Raw genomic sequence first — 13,768 nt, 5'->3', positions numbered from 1 at the left:
ATGAACAAACAGGAGGCTACAGATGCTGGCAAGGATGTGGAGAAATAGGAAGCCTCTTGCACTGTTGGTGGGAATGCAAACTGGTGCAGCCACTCTGGAAAACAGTGTGGAGGTTCCTCAAAAAATTAAAAATAGACCTACCCTATGACCCAGCAGTAGCACTGGTAGGAATTTACCCAAGGGATACAGGAGTACTGATACATAGGGGCACTTGTACCCCAATGTTTATAGCAGCACTCTGAACAATAGTCAAATTATGGAAAGAGCCTAAATGTCCATCAACTGATGAATGGATAAAGAAATTGTGGTTTATATACACAACGGAGTACTACGTGGCAATGAGAAAGAATGAAATATGGCCTTTTGTAGCAACATGGATGGAACTGGAGAGTGTGATGCTAAGTGAAATAAGTCATACAGAGAAGGACAGATTCCATATGTTTTCACTCCTATGTGGATCCTGAGAAACTTAACAGAAGACCATGGGGGAGGGGAAGGAAAAAGAAAAAAAAAAAAAAAAAAAGGTTAGAGAGGGAGCCAAACCATAAGAGACTCTTAGAAACAGAACAAACTGAGGGTTGATGGGGGGTGAGGGGGTGGGTGATGGGTATTGAGGAGGGCACCTGTTGGGATGAGCACTGGGATTTGTATGGAAACCAATTTGACAATAAATTTCATATTAAAAAAAAAAAAAAAGATTCTCAGTCTCTCTCCAACACTCCTCATTCATGTTCTCTCTCTTAAAAAGCAAACATAGGAGAGACCTAAACCTTATTAAACAAATAAATAATAAACAAACTTCAGCTGAAATAAGTCATAGTGAGGCAAAGTATAATGTTCATTTCATTTCTTTTTTTTTTAATATATGTTTATTTTTGAGAGAGAGACAGAGTGTGAGCAGGGGAGGGGAAGAGAGAGAGGGAGGCAGAGTCCAAAACAGGCTCCAGGCTCTGAGCTGTCAGCACAAAGCCCGACACGGGGCTCGAACCCATGAACCGTGAGATCATGACCTGACCTGAAGTAGATAGCTTAACTGACTGAGCCACGCAGGCGCCCCTCTTTTTTTTTGTTTTGTTTTGTTTAATGTTTATTTATTTTTTTCAGAGAGAGAGAAAGTGCTACCAGCATGAAGCCCAATCTCACAAACCATGAGATCATGACCTGAGCCAAAACAAGAGTTGGGTACTTAAATGACTGAACCACCCAGGTGCCCCTATGTTACATATTTTTTTACCTACATCTGGGTAGACAATATAATGGCTGACATCAGAAGGGTAACTTTCTCTGGGTCATTCATCCACAAAGTTTAGTCTTCTAGCTTGTATGTGTGACAAACATGAAATTAGTTATTCTATGGTTCCAGTTTCTTACTATTATAGTCAAACTTTAAGTGGACTACAAACAAGTTTCTATGGTAAACATTTCAAAGTATTTTCAAAGAGGTTTATCTATTATAATCAAACAACCAAAGTTAGATGTGGCAGCTACCAGATAAGCACTAACTGGGAGAGGGGGAAAGTGGCTTCTTTAAGACTGCATGGCTAATGGGGTGCCGGGCTAGGTCAGTCAGAAGATCATGTGACCCTCAATCTCAGGGTCATGAGTTTCAGTCCCACATTGGGTGCAACGATTAAATAAATAAACTTAAAAAAAAAGAAGAAAAAAGATTGCATGGCTATTATGTGACAGAACTATGGACTGAACCAGATTATGATTCCAAATCCAGGGCAGCACATTTTCCTCCATATCAGCACTGTTCAAAAGAAGTATAATGTGAGCCACAAACATAAGTCATATATATAAGAGTTTCCAGTAAACACAATAAGAATATTAAAAGAAAAATTGATTTTAATATAATTCAGGTTATGCAATATAACAAAATATTATATCATCATGTAATCAATAAAAAGTTGAGATATTTCACATTCTTTCTTTGTACTGAGTCTTATACAAACCATGTCTATAATGACTGCTATATTGGATATTGGACCATGCAGGTCCACTCTACGTCTCCTTTCTCTAAATATTTAGTATGACAGAATTAGCTATAGGATAGTTTGTATATAAGCACAAATAATTATGAAAAGTAGAATAAGCCAAATAAAAGTAATTTTTATTAAAAACAAATCCTTTAAAATATAATTGTATTTATTAAAACTAAATTTCCCTCATTTCAAACATGATTTAATTTACAAAAATTTGTAAGTAAGCACTGATGTTCTAAACCACACTGTTATATAAAGGTATATTTTAGTGTACTTAGGAGGGATAGGAGGAAAGAATTTCAACTTGTCAAAAATTTCCCAACTCCCAAAGTAAGACTGTCAATAGGAAGTATACAATTATTTCAAAAAGTACAGCAATTTGAAGAACTGAAGAAATATTACATGAGATCATTCTGTCTCAACAACCTCATTCACCGTGATTTTGTAAATTTGGGCAAGTTAAAACCATTTTATTCTAATTTTCTCACCTACTAAACAGGCAGAAACCTGACTGCCTCCTCCAGATTTATTTTCTCCATTTTTCTTACTAAGGTAAGACAGAAATTGTTGGGATTAGCAATGTGCTCTGCTAAAAAAAAAAAAAAAAAAAAAAAAAAATACTGCATTTTTCCAGCCTCCACAGTAGATAGGGATGGGCATGTGAATCAATTCTAGCCAATTAGACGTGGGAAGAATTGTCAGCTATGGCTCCTGAAAAAGTGCTGGACTTTTCTCATGACAGAAATAAGGCCATGGTGGTTGGAACAGCAATGGCCTTCCTTTGATCATTGAGGCCATTGTGAGACAAAAGCCACAATAAAGATCACAAAGAAGAAAGTCAGAAGGAGCCTTGTGTACTGATTGCATGATTAAGCTGCCACACCAGTCCTAATTTCTTTAATATTAGAAGAAAAGGAAATGCCCATCTCCTTTAAAGACCCTGGATGTTTTAGCAGCTGAATGTCAATTTAACTGACACACCCACCTACAGGATCATTGTGGGAATCCATGAAACAGATGTGAAAACATGATAAATCATGAAAACTATTTTCAAAAGTATTTTGATAATCTATAAGTCCCATCTAAACAGATGATGACTCTAAAATGAATAGACCATGTTTATAATTGCCTGCCTGACCCATGTATATATCTGGAGAGGTTAGTTATTGTTGGTTTGTTTTATTTTGGCTTAGGGGTCAGCAACAGAATTTTTTTTTTCCCACTCTGCTTTTCTGAAAAATTCAAGTTACTGGGAAACTTAGAATGAAGCACAATCTATTTTATTTTTTTAACTTATTGTCAAGTTAGCTAATATACAGTGTATATACAGTGTGCTCTTGGCTTTGGGAGTAGATTCCCATGACTCATCACTTACCATACAACACCCAGTGCTCATCCCAACAACTGCCCTCCTCAATGTCCATCACCCATTTTCCCCTCTCCCCTGCCAGCCCTGGCACCAGCCCTCAGTTTGTTCTCTGTATTTAAGAGTCTCTTATGGTTTTCCTCCCTCCCTGTTTGAACTATTTTTCCCCCTACCTTTCCCCTATGGTCTTCTGTTAAGTTTCTCAAATTCCACATGAGTGAAAACATATGGTATCTATCTTTCTATGACTCACTTATTTCACTTAGCATAATACCCTCCAGTTCCATCCACATTGTTGTAAATGGCCAGATTTCATTCTTTCTCATTGCCAAGTAGTATTCCATTGTATATATAAACCACATCTTCTTTATCCATTCATCAATTGATGGACATTTGGGCTTTTCCCATAATTTGGCTATTGTTGACAGTGCTACTCTAAACATTGGAGTGCATGTGCTCCTATGGATCAGCACTCCTGTATCCCTTGGATAAATTCCTAGTAGTGCTATTGCTGGGTTGCAGGGTAATTCTATTTTTTTTTGAGGAACCTCCACACTACTTTCCAGAGTGGCTGCACCAGTTTGCATTCCCACCAACAGCTGAAGCACAATCTATTTTAAAATGTAATGCAAATAAAATATAGTGACACATGATGAAGAAAGAGCACGCTAAAAGAAATCCACTGCTTTTATTAATTTTTAAATATTTGTAGTGTTAAGCAAAAATGAGTCTAAAAAAGAAAACTTTAAGAAGTTTATTTTTCTGTTTCCAGAGATGATTTAGAATTACAATGCAAAGAACATATGCTCCCTATTAATAAAATTAGTCATTTATTTTGAATATTATATACATTAATCATTGAAAAGTATTTAAACTTACAAGAGAAGTCAGTCCTTCATTATCGACAATCCAGTCTTCCTTTTCAGCTAATCTCTTTATTTCTGCAGGGAAAATAAGCACACAGTACTTTTTATTTTAATTTCTCATTGAACTTTATATAAATAAAAATCTATAAAGGTCATGGTTTTTCATTATTTTATATAGATTTGTAAAAAAAATGGAAGTAGGTAATAGGCATAAGACATATTTCTGGTAGACTCAAGTTTTTATTTTTTTTTTTTTTTTAAATTTTTTTTTCAACGTTTTTTATTTATTTTTGGGACAGAGAGAGACATAGCATGAACGGGGGAGGGGCAGAGAGAGAGGGAGACACAGAACCGGAAACAGGCTCCAGGCTCCGAGCCATCAGCCCAGAGCCTGACGCGGGGCTCGAACTCACGGACCGCGAGATCGTGACCTGGCTGAAGTCGGACGCTTAACCGACTGCGCCACCCAGGCGCCCCGCAGACTCAAGTTTTTAAATGTGTATTGTTTTTCTGGATATTTTTAATAAAACATTAATGTAAATAAATTTAGCCCCATTTGGAGACTGCTAGGCTAGGCTTAATGACAACTTTTGACAATGGTTTATTACTTAAAGAGGACTCTTGATAATATTCAATATGTACAAAATAAACTACAAAATGTTTTTTCCCAAAATATCTGATGAAAAATTTATATTGTTTTAATCCTATATACTTCTGATGACTGGCACTATGATTCTCACTTGGCTAAAGGAATCCTACCTGTCCAAACCTTTAGCATTTCATGCTGTCTCAGGTCCTTGCAGGGAACACGTAAATGAATTCAGAGGATACTGCTGTTTCTCACCTGGATTCTACTCCTTTTCTGTTGACACAGTATATTTAGTCACCAATTCTTAGAGATGTGACCTTCTTATTCAAAAGTCTTGGTGACAGATAGTTATGGCTTATGTCATTTATAATGATGTTCTTGATTGTTTTCAACAATATTTAATATCCAGAAGGTGGCTTTGTAAAGATAACCTTGTTTTTTATGATTGTGTATACAAAATTTTTCCTGAAAATTCTAAAATGTATAAAGAAAATGAGCATCACCTATAATTTCTACTATGCAGAAAACTATTATTTATCTTTCTTCTGAATTTACATTCGTATTTTTAAATATTTAAAATGCACACACATTTTCAAAACTGGGATCAGACGTTATGTTCATTTTATACTATACTTTTTCTACTTAACATTTGCCATAAGAATGTTCTTATATCTTTAAATATTTTCAAATATATCCACCTTAATTTATGCATGGTCTGGCATCTCAAGTAAATAGATTTGAAAAGATATTCAAAGCAGGAAAAAAATTCTAGGGGTGCCTGGGTGGCTCAGTCGGTTAAGCATCTGACTTCAGCTCAGGTCATGATCTCATGATGGGTTCATGGGTTCAAGCCCTGCATCAGGTTCTGTGCTGACAGCTCAGAACCTGGAGAGCCTGCTTCAGATTCCTTGTCTCCCTCTCTCTCTCTCTCTCTCTCTCTCTGCCCCTCCCCATCTCATGCTTTGTCTCTTGCTCTCTCAAAAATAAATAAACATTAAAAAAAAAAAAAGAAGAAGAAGGAAAAAATTCTATTGAGCAGCTACTGGTGATCTAAAATATTCAAGTTTCCATAAAAGGAATTTTCTCATTTTCAAGGATTAGAAGCTACAAAGAGGTGGGATATTCAGATAATCATTGTCTAGCAAATGTCATCAATTTCTCTTAACATACCTTCTGCTGTATGTTGCAATGTGACCATCACACAACGTACTCGGAGATCTAAAATGAGATCCTGGATAGTCTGTAACATGTCATTAGGAATTTCAAGGGCAGTCAACGATTCATAAGTAAGCCTGTAAAAGAGACACAACAAAACAAAAGTAAGCAGAGTGAGATCTCAAAGCAATTCCTGTCATCAGTTTGGCCACTCTATATAATGATGCATTATGGAGGTTATAAGCCACAATATTATATTGAAAGCAAGGGCAAAGTAAGACCGTAACAAGAATTTTAATACAACAGCAACACTGAATTAAATAATAAAAAAGATGCACATTCAGTAGGATATTCTCATCAAATGTAAGCAACAGGAAGGTTTAGGAGCTCAGGTGCTCTAGCACTGAGGAATATACTGAGGAAATACTAGAGGCAAAAGGACAGAGTAAAATTCTTTGTTGAACATGTTTTTCTTTTTTTTTCAAAAAGGCAAAAACAATTTACCCCTTTTTAGAAGACATTCTTGTTAAAAAAGATATTCCATATTTACCTTATGGTCTGGATGACATGAGCAAGCCACTGTCCTGACAGCTCAGACTTTACCTCCCAGCCTCCATACTGCCTCACTCCACACTCTGGGATGCTAAATGGGAGCAGGGCTCCACGGATCAACTTCACAAGACACTGCATTACTTCTTGAATCATTTTCTAGACAATGATGAAAGTAAAACTGCATTAAAAATCATTAATTTGATTAAATCAACTAAAGGAATCTGCCTGAACAATGATGAATAGTTCGAACATAAAGTTTTCTAGCAACTTTGGTTGAGAAAATCCTATCTTGTGAAAAAGTCTACATGCTTATCCTTAACTTACCTTAAAATCATTTTGTCTTTGCCTTACATTCTTCGATCTTTCAATCTGGCCTGATTTCTCTGCAGTCTTAAAAATCAAAAAACAGCAAAATAAAATATATTAGTTATCTTTAGAAATAATGTATAAAAATAAGAAATACTTTAGCAGCTGTATATAAAGAGAGCATTGTATACGGTTGTAACTTGATTAAAAGGAATGTATAAGACAAAATCTAAGTTTCTGACTTAAAAACAGACTTAATTAGAAAACCTTTCTTATTCCAACAAGAAGTTACTTATCCTCCTAAAACCTTTAAGTGCAATTTGTATAAATAAACCTAAGCATTAAGCTGAAATTACCTTTTCTGTAGATGAATTCCATGTGCCATGCTCATCAACAATTTTATATATTGTTAAGCCTAAATCATACCCAAGACAACATTTTCAACCCTATTTTTCATTAGCTGGTACAGAAGTAAAAGGAAGAGTAAACTCCGGATTAATGTCTAAGAATCTTAGGATATCCATTCCCTTCCCTTCCCTATTTATAAATAAGCATTATATTTGGCATTTTATTTTTACAAAACTAAAAGTCACGATTCTTCTTTCAGGGATTTTACTGTCTAATTTAGGAGAGAATATATTCTAGAATCCTAGATTCTAGAATTTTTTTTTTTTTATTTGTTTCCTGCTAGCCGTACTTTCCTTTGATATTCCTTTCTCCTTAAAGTAATATTTGGAAGACTACACTGATTAAAACAGGAATCTATTCAATTGGATTTCATTTAACTTTTTATTCCCAAATTTTCTAACAACTAAATATTACCATATAACATGCCTGGGAAGGGCAAGCCTAGAAAACTTTCCAAATAAAGGAAAAATAACAAGATGGTATGATGTAAACAAAAATTCTGATAATTCATTAACATAATGCAAAATTATCCTTTAAAGTTGAAGTGTTTATGTATTATTGGTTAGAGACATGTTAAAAGAACTTTCAAGTTAAGAACAACTGCGTTATAGGGGCGCCTGGATGGCTCAGTCAGTTAAGCACCTAACTCTTGGTTTAGGCTGAGGTCAAGATCTCACAGTTTGTGAGTTTGAGCCCCACACCTGACTCCTCATTGACTGTGGAGCCTGCGTGGGATTCTCTCTCTCTCTGCCCTTCTCCCCCTCTCTCAAAATAAACTTAAAAAAAAAAAAAGATTATAAATGATTATGATACTGACATCAAGTTGATTTTTTTTTTTTTTTAAATTTTTTTTTTTTCCAACGTTTTTTATTTATTTTTGGGACAGAGAGAGACAGAGCATGAACGGGGGAGGGGCAGAGAGAGAGGGAGACACAGAATCGGAAACAGGCTCCAGGCTCCGAGCCATCAGCCCAGAGCCTGACGCGGGGCTCGAACTCACGGACCGCGAGATCGTGACCTGGCTGAAGTCGGACGCTTAACCGACTGCGCCACCCAGGCGCCCCCATCAAGTTGATTTTAAAATACAATGTTATATATATCTTTTGTATAAGCTAGAGAAACAATGTATAGAGTTCATTATTATGATGAATATTACTAATGTGAATGACTAAAAGAAGGGTAAGGATTGCTAAATGTTTTCGACAAAAAGCATCAGATGTACCTGATAAAAAGTGGTCAACATACATATACATACACACCTCTTCAGGCTCTGATTTACATTTATTTTACAATTTTATATTAAACTGTAGCTTTTTATCATTTAAAAACATTTTTGGGGGGGCGCCTGGGTGGCTCAGTCGGTTGAACGCCCAACTTTGGCTCAGATCATGATCTCATGATCAGGAGTTTGAGCACTGTGTAGGGCTCTGTGCTGACAGCTCAGAGCTTGGACCCTGCCTCAGATACAGTGTCTCTGGCTCTCTCTGCACCTCCCCCACTCACACTCTCTCAAAAATAAACATTTAAAAAAATTTTTTTTTAATTTTAGCATTTATTTTTGAGAGACAGAGACAGAGAGTGAGCGGCGAAGGGGCAGAGAGAATCCAAAGCAGGCTCCAGGCTCTGAACAAGCTGTCAGCACAGAGCCTGATACAAGGCTCAAACCCAGGAACTGTGAGATCATGACCTGAGCTGAAGTTGGACGCTCAACTGACTGAGCCATCCAAGCGCTCCTATCATTTTGTCTTTGTAGAAATGCACGTTTGCTTTAAAAGATAAAAGTTTAATTTTTGAAAAATCTAAACCTAAAATTCACTTCAATAATGTCAATAAGCCAATTCCTAAAATTTACTAGGTAACAACACTCAAAATTCTTTGAACACCAGGATTTAACTCAGAAGCTGATGTTTTTGTCCCTTTATTTTTAAGACAAATGAGAAGTAATTAAAGTGTTTTAAAGCAACAGTGAGAACTGACTAGAGGGGCTAATATTAGGAACACAGCCAGCTAGGAGGATGCTACACTAACCAGGTGAGCAATCACAGCACCTTAGACAAAAGGAGATGGAGCATGAACTCCTGTTGATGGCTTAGCCACAGGCTTCCAAGGTAGAGTAAACTGATCATGGCAATTCTACTGGGTGTTGCAGTGAGAAAGGAGAGATGATGTCAAGAGTGACTGCCATCTGAGTCATGACTACTCAGGTAAGTCCAACCAGCCTTGAATGTCTGTTAGCCTACTTTCTGTTTCTGTCAAGTGTGATGCTCTGATTCAAAGTAACACTTTGGGCAATATAGTGGCCTAGGTGTAGAAAAACAAATGAATGGCCACAGCCTTACTGAGGTGATGAATTAACTATTCTCTAAATACTGCAGTTTGTCAGGTCTTAGTCCTAGGCACTTTTTTCTCTATACACTCTCACTAATTCATTCTCATGGCTTCAAATATCATTTCTATGTAATGCCTTCCTATTTTGGATTCTGCACTCAATTCCAACATGTGTGGGTAGGGGTAGGGGCCTCCCCTTAAAAACAAGCAGTTTTCCAGATACCAGTTGTGAGAAGTGACATGATTCATTTTCAGAAATACCAGATAAAAGCTGCGCTGTCTAGTAGCAAGAGGTTTACAACCTATTGGAAATACGTACGAACTGCCCGCCAAAAATGCAGTCCCAAACCCTTAAGACACTGCATTTCCTGGTTCCTCTTCCCCACCCCCTCTCCATTTTGCAGGCTTATTTTTCACAGGCTTCACAATGAGCATGCATCAGAGAACTGAAGTCTCTGTGTCACCTCAAGGAATGTACATTTGTTCCAAACAGACTACTTTTTGGCCTTACAAGGGCATAGGTGACTTCCCAGTAAGGCTATAACCTCTGTAGTACTCAGCCAATGAGGAATCAGGAGAAGGACTTCATGCTAGGAGATAAACTGCCTGCTGTAACTGCCACCCACTCTTGCAAAAGTGTTGATTTAAAGCCTTGCTTCACTGTGCTCCGAGTCTCTGCATCCCTCCTTTGATTGGGGCAGTGGGCTTGTTTGTCACACCAGCTGAGTGTCCTACAATTCAACTCACTTCTGACACTCTCTACCTGGGAATAAAGTGAGATCCCACAGGTAAGGGCTTAGTCCTACAAGATTTGTGCCACCCCCTCCCCCTAACACTTAGATGCCAATTTCAAGACCAGGCCAATTTCAAGACCTGTGCTTCTGACCTACTGGCTATAGACTGGACATTCCCATGACTCGCTGCCTAGGTTCAAATAATTTGTTAGAATAGCACACAGAACTCAGAAAATGTGTTCACTCACTCAATTACCAGCTTATTATAAAAGGATATAATTCAGAAATGGCCAGGTGGAAGAGATGCATAAGGCAAAGTATAGGAAAAGAGTGCAGAACTTCCATGCAGTCTCCAGGCAAGCCACCTTCCCTGAATTTCCAAAAATTCATCAACCTGGAAGCTCTCTGAACCCTGTCCTTTGGGTGTTTAAGGAGGTTTCATTGACATAGGCACAACTAATAAAATCACTGGTCATTGTCAACTGATTCAACCTCCAGATCCATTCCTCTCCCAAGAGGTCTGAGGGTGAGACTGAAAATTCCAACCCTCTTCCTCCATAGGTGGGGACAAAAGTAACATAACATAACATAACATAACATAACATAACATAACATAACATAACATAACATAACATCATTACTTCTGCACTCCTCACTTAGGAAATTCTCAGGGTTTTAGGAGCTCTATGCCAGAAACCAGAAGACCAAATATATATTTCTTATATATAACCACAATGTCACACTTCCAAATTTATATTTCCAGCCCAAATCTTTCCTCTGAAGCCCAAATTTGAATATCAGATTGCCTACTTGATGTCTCTTCTTGAATAATTCACAGGAATTTCAAATCCAATACATTAAAAGTGGAAAACTGCATGTTCTTCAAGTCTTTCTGATGAGGGACTATAAAGCATGCTGAGGGCCAACACAAGCTAGTACACTCCCCACACCCAGGAGGGACACATGTGATATTCCTCAGGTACTCCTGGATGCCCAAGAACAAAGGAAAGAAAAGAAAACAAATGGCTAACTGATAAAGATCACAGTCATGCAGGACACAGTCTCCATCAGTTTACAAATACCTTAGTAAATTACAAGAAAAAGGCAATCTTATCAATAGCCTAATATCCAGAAACTTATAGACTCAAGTTTCCTGGAGCCCATAGTATCACCATCCCAACCATTCTGATGTGGGGAACAAATGCAAGAAGAAAAGGGCAGGTAAAATTAAATTTCTTTATAACCTGCAGCCTGCTGGCAAATACTTGAGGCAACACAAAGTATAACATTACTCCAGGAACTCCTTACTATCTATCTTAATGTTAATGCTTCGCTAGAGGGAAAAACAACCTTAGCTTGACAATAGGTAGGCCTCCAGTAATCTGTCAGTCTTCAGCACGTGAAAGTCTCTTCCGAAACTTCTCTTTTAACTTTACCTCTCCCAAGTACATGGTATATAACCAGCCATACAACAACCCCAGTGCAGCTCTTTCTTCCCACAGGCTTTAATAAAATCACTTTTTTGCACCGAAAAAGAAAACCAAAGATGGAGGCATCAGAATTCCAGACTTCACGATGTACTACAAAGCTGCAGTCATCAAGACAGTATGGTACCAGCACAAAAACAGACACTCAGATCGATGGAACAGAATACAGAACCCAGAAATGGACCCACAAACGTATGGCCAACTAAGTTTTGACAAAGCAGGAGAGAATATCCAATGGAATAAAGACAGTCTCTTCAGCAAATGGTGCTGGGAAAACTGGACAGCAACATGCAGAAGAATGAACCTGGACCACTTTCTTACACCATACACAAAAATAAACTAAAAAATGGATGAAAGACCTAAATGTAAGACAGAAAGCCATCAAAATTCTAGAAGAGAAAGCAGACAAAAACCTTTTTGACCTTGGTCGCAGCAACTTCTTACTCAACATGTCTCTGGAGGTAAGGGAAAAAAAAGCAAAAATGAACTATGGGACCCCACAAACCCCACTGTCACCTCAGAGCTTCATCATTTCTGACTTTATAAGTGGCTTACCTACTCACTCAGGGGTCGGTCCATTTGGTAGCTCTATGTTAATTCCTGTCCTTATCTTACTCACCTGATTTATCAGTAAATTTGGTCAACACTACTTCCAAAATACAAATGAAATCCATCATCTTCTTTCCAACTCCACTAACAAACCTTAATCCAACCACCATCATTTCCTGTCCAGACAGCTTGAACAGTTTACCCACTTTGATTTTTATTCCCTGCCAATTCATTCTTGAATAGGTAACCAAAGTGGTCTTTTTAAAACCAAAACTCTGATCAGGTCACTCTACCACTTAGAGTCCATGCATGGCTTCCTACCACACTTGGAATATAAATCCCTTACCATGTCTGTACAACAAAGCCCTGTCAATTGGTCCCTGCTCAGTATACTCAGGATGTTATGACCTTCTGTTTTTCAAATATGCCAAACTCTTTTCCTTGGCTTTGCATGTGGCATTGTCTCTGCCTAATACATTTTTTCTCCCTGATTCTTTGTGAGGTTATTTCCTTCTCTTGCTTTGAGTTTTAGTTTCAATATCATCTCCACAGAGAGATCTTCCAGGATCTCCATCCCACTACTGACATTCTTTATCTTAGAACCCTATTTTTTTATAGCTGTTAGCAAAATTTAGGATAATTTTTAAAAAATTTATTTTGGGGAACACCTGGGTGGCTCATTTGGTAAAGTGTCTGACTTCAGCTCAGGTCATGATATCATGGTTCATGAGTTTGAGCCCCGCATCAGGCTGTGCGCTGCGCACAGAGCCTGCTCTGGATCCTCTGTCTCCCTCTCTCTCTGCCCCTCCCCCACTCATTTCTCTCTCTCTGTCTCTCTCTCTCTCTCAAAATAATAAACATTTAAAAAAATTATTTTGGTTCTGTCTCTCCAGGAGGGGAGAGATCATGTTTATCTCGGTCATCTTTATATATATATATATTTTTTTCAATTTATGCATGTGTGGGTTATGTGTACATACACGTACACGTGTGTGTGTATGTAAATCTATCAGTGCCTGGCACATAGAGTGTTCAGGGTATTCATGAAATATTTGGTGAATGAAGGATCACCTAGGGTTAGGGTTAGTGTTCTTCAGGACCTCCTGGGATATATTTCAGAAAGCCTGAGGGCCCTGAACAGTACTGTAATAATCTGAAGGTTTTCTTTAAAAAACTCAAAGTCCTGGGTCTCCACATGGCAGACTGGCCCTTTGAAGGGTATCTGCGGGGCGCCTGGGTGGCTCAGTCGGTTGGACGTCCGACTTCGGCTCAGGTCATGATCTCGCGGTCTGTGAGTTCGAGCCCCGCGTCGGGCTCTGTGCTGACAGCTCAGAGCCTGGAGCCTGTTTCCGATTCTGTGTCTCCCTCTCTCTCTGACCTTCCCCCGTTCATGCTCTGTCTGTCTCTGTCTCAAAAATGAATAAATGTTAAAAAAAATTAAAA

General features: G+C 38.0%; 1 protein-coding gene across 6 annotated transcripts in view; it reads right to left on the bottom strand.

Moving 5' to 3' along the window:
• The window catches only part of EXOC2 (exocyst complex component 2), a 282,492-nt gene that overhangs the window by 122,964 nt on the left and 145,760 nt on the right, over positions 1–13,768 (bottom strand). For all 6 annotated transcript variants that reach the window (XM_058733209.1, XM_058733203.1, XM_058733204.1 and 3 more), the window contains 4 exons: positions 6,838–6,903; positions 6,512–6,669; positions 5,977–6,098; positions 4,231–4,292 (listed from right to left, as the gene is read on the bottom strand). In XM_058733209.1, coding sequence (XP_058589192.1) covers positions 4,231–4,292; positions 5,977–6,098; positions 6,512–6,669; positions 6,838–6,903 — 408 coding nt within the window. The remainder of the gene's footprint in view (positions 1–4,230; positions 4,293–5,976; positions 6,099–6,511; positions 6,670–6,837; positions 6,904–13,768) is intronic.

This window comes from Neofelis nebulosa, chromosome 6 (genome assembly GCF_028018385.1).
Source record: "Neofelis nebulosa isolate mNeoNeb1 chromosome 6, mNeoNeb1.pri, whole genome shotgun sequence".
In the NCBI taxonomy this organism is placed as follows: Eukaryota; Metazoa; Chordata; class Mammalia; order Carnivora; family Felidae; genus Neofelis; species Neofelis nebulosa.
This window is presented reverse-complemented; position numbering and strand designations above follow the sequence as displayed.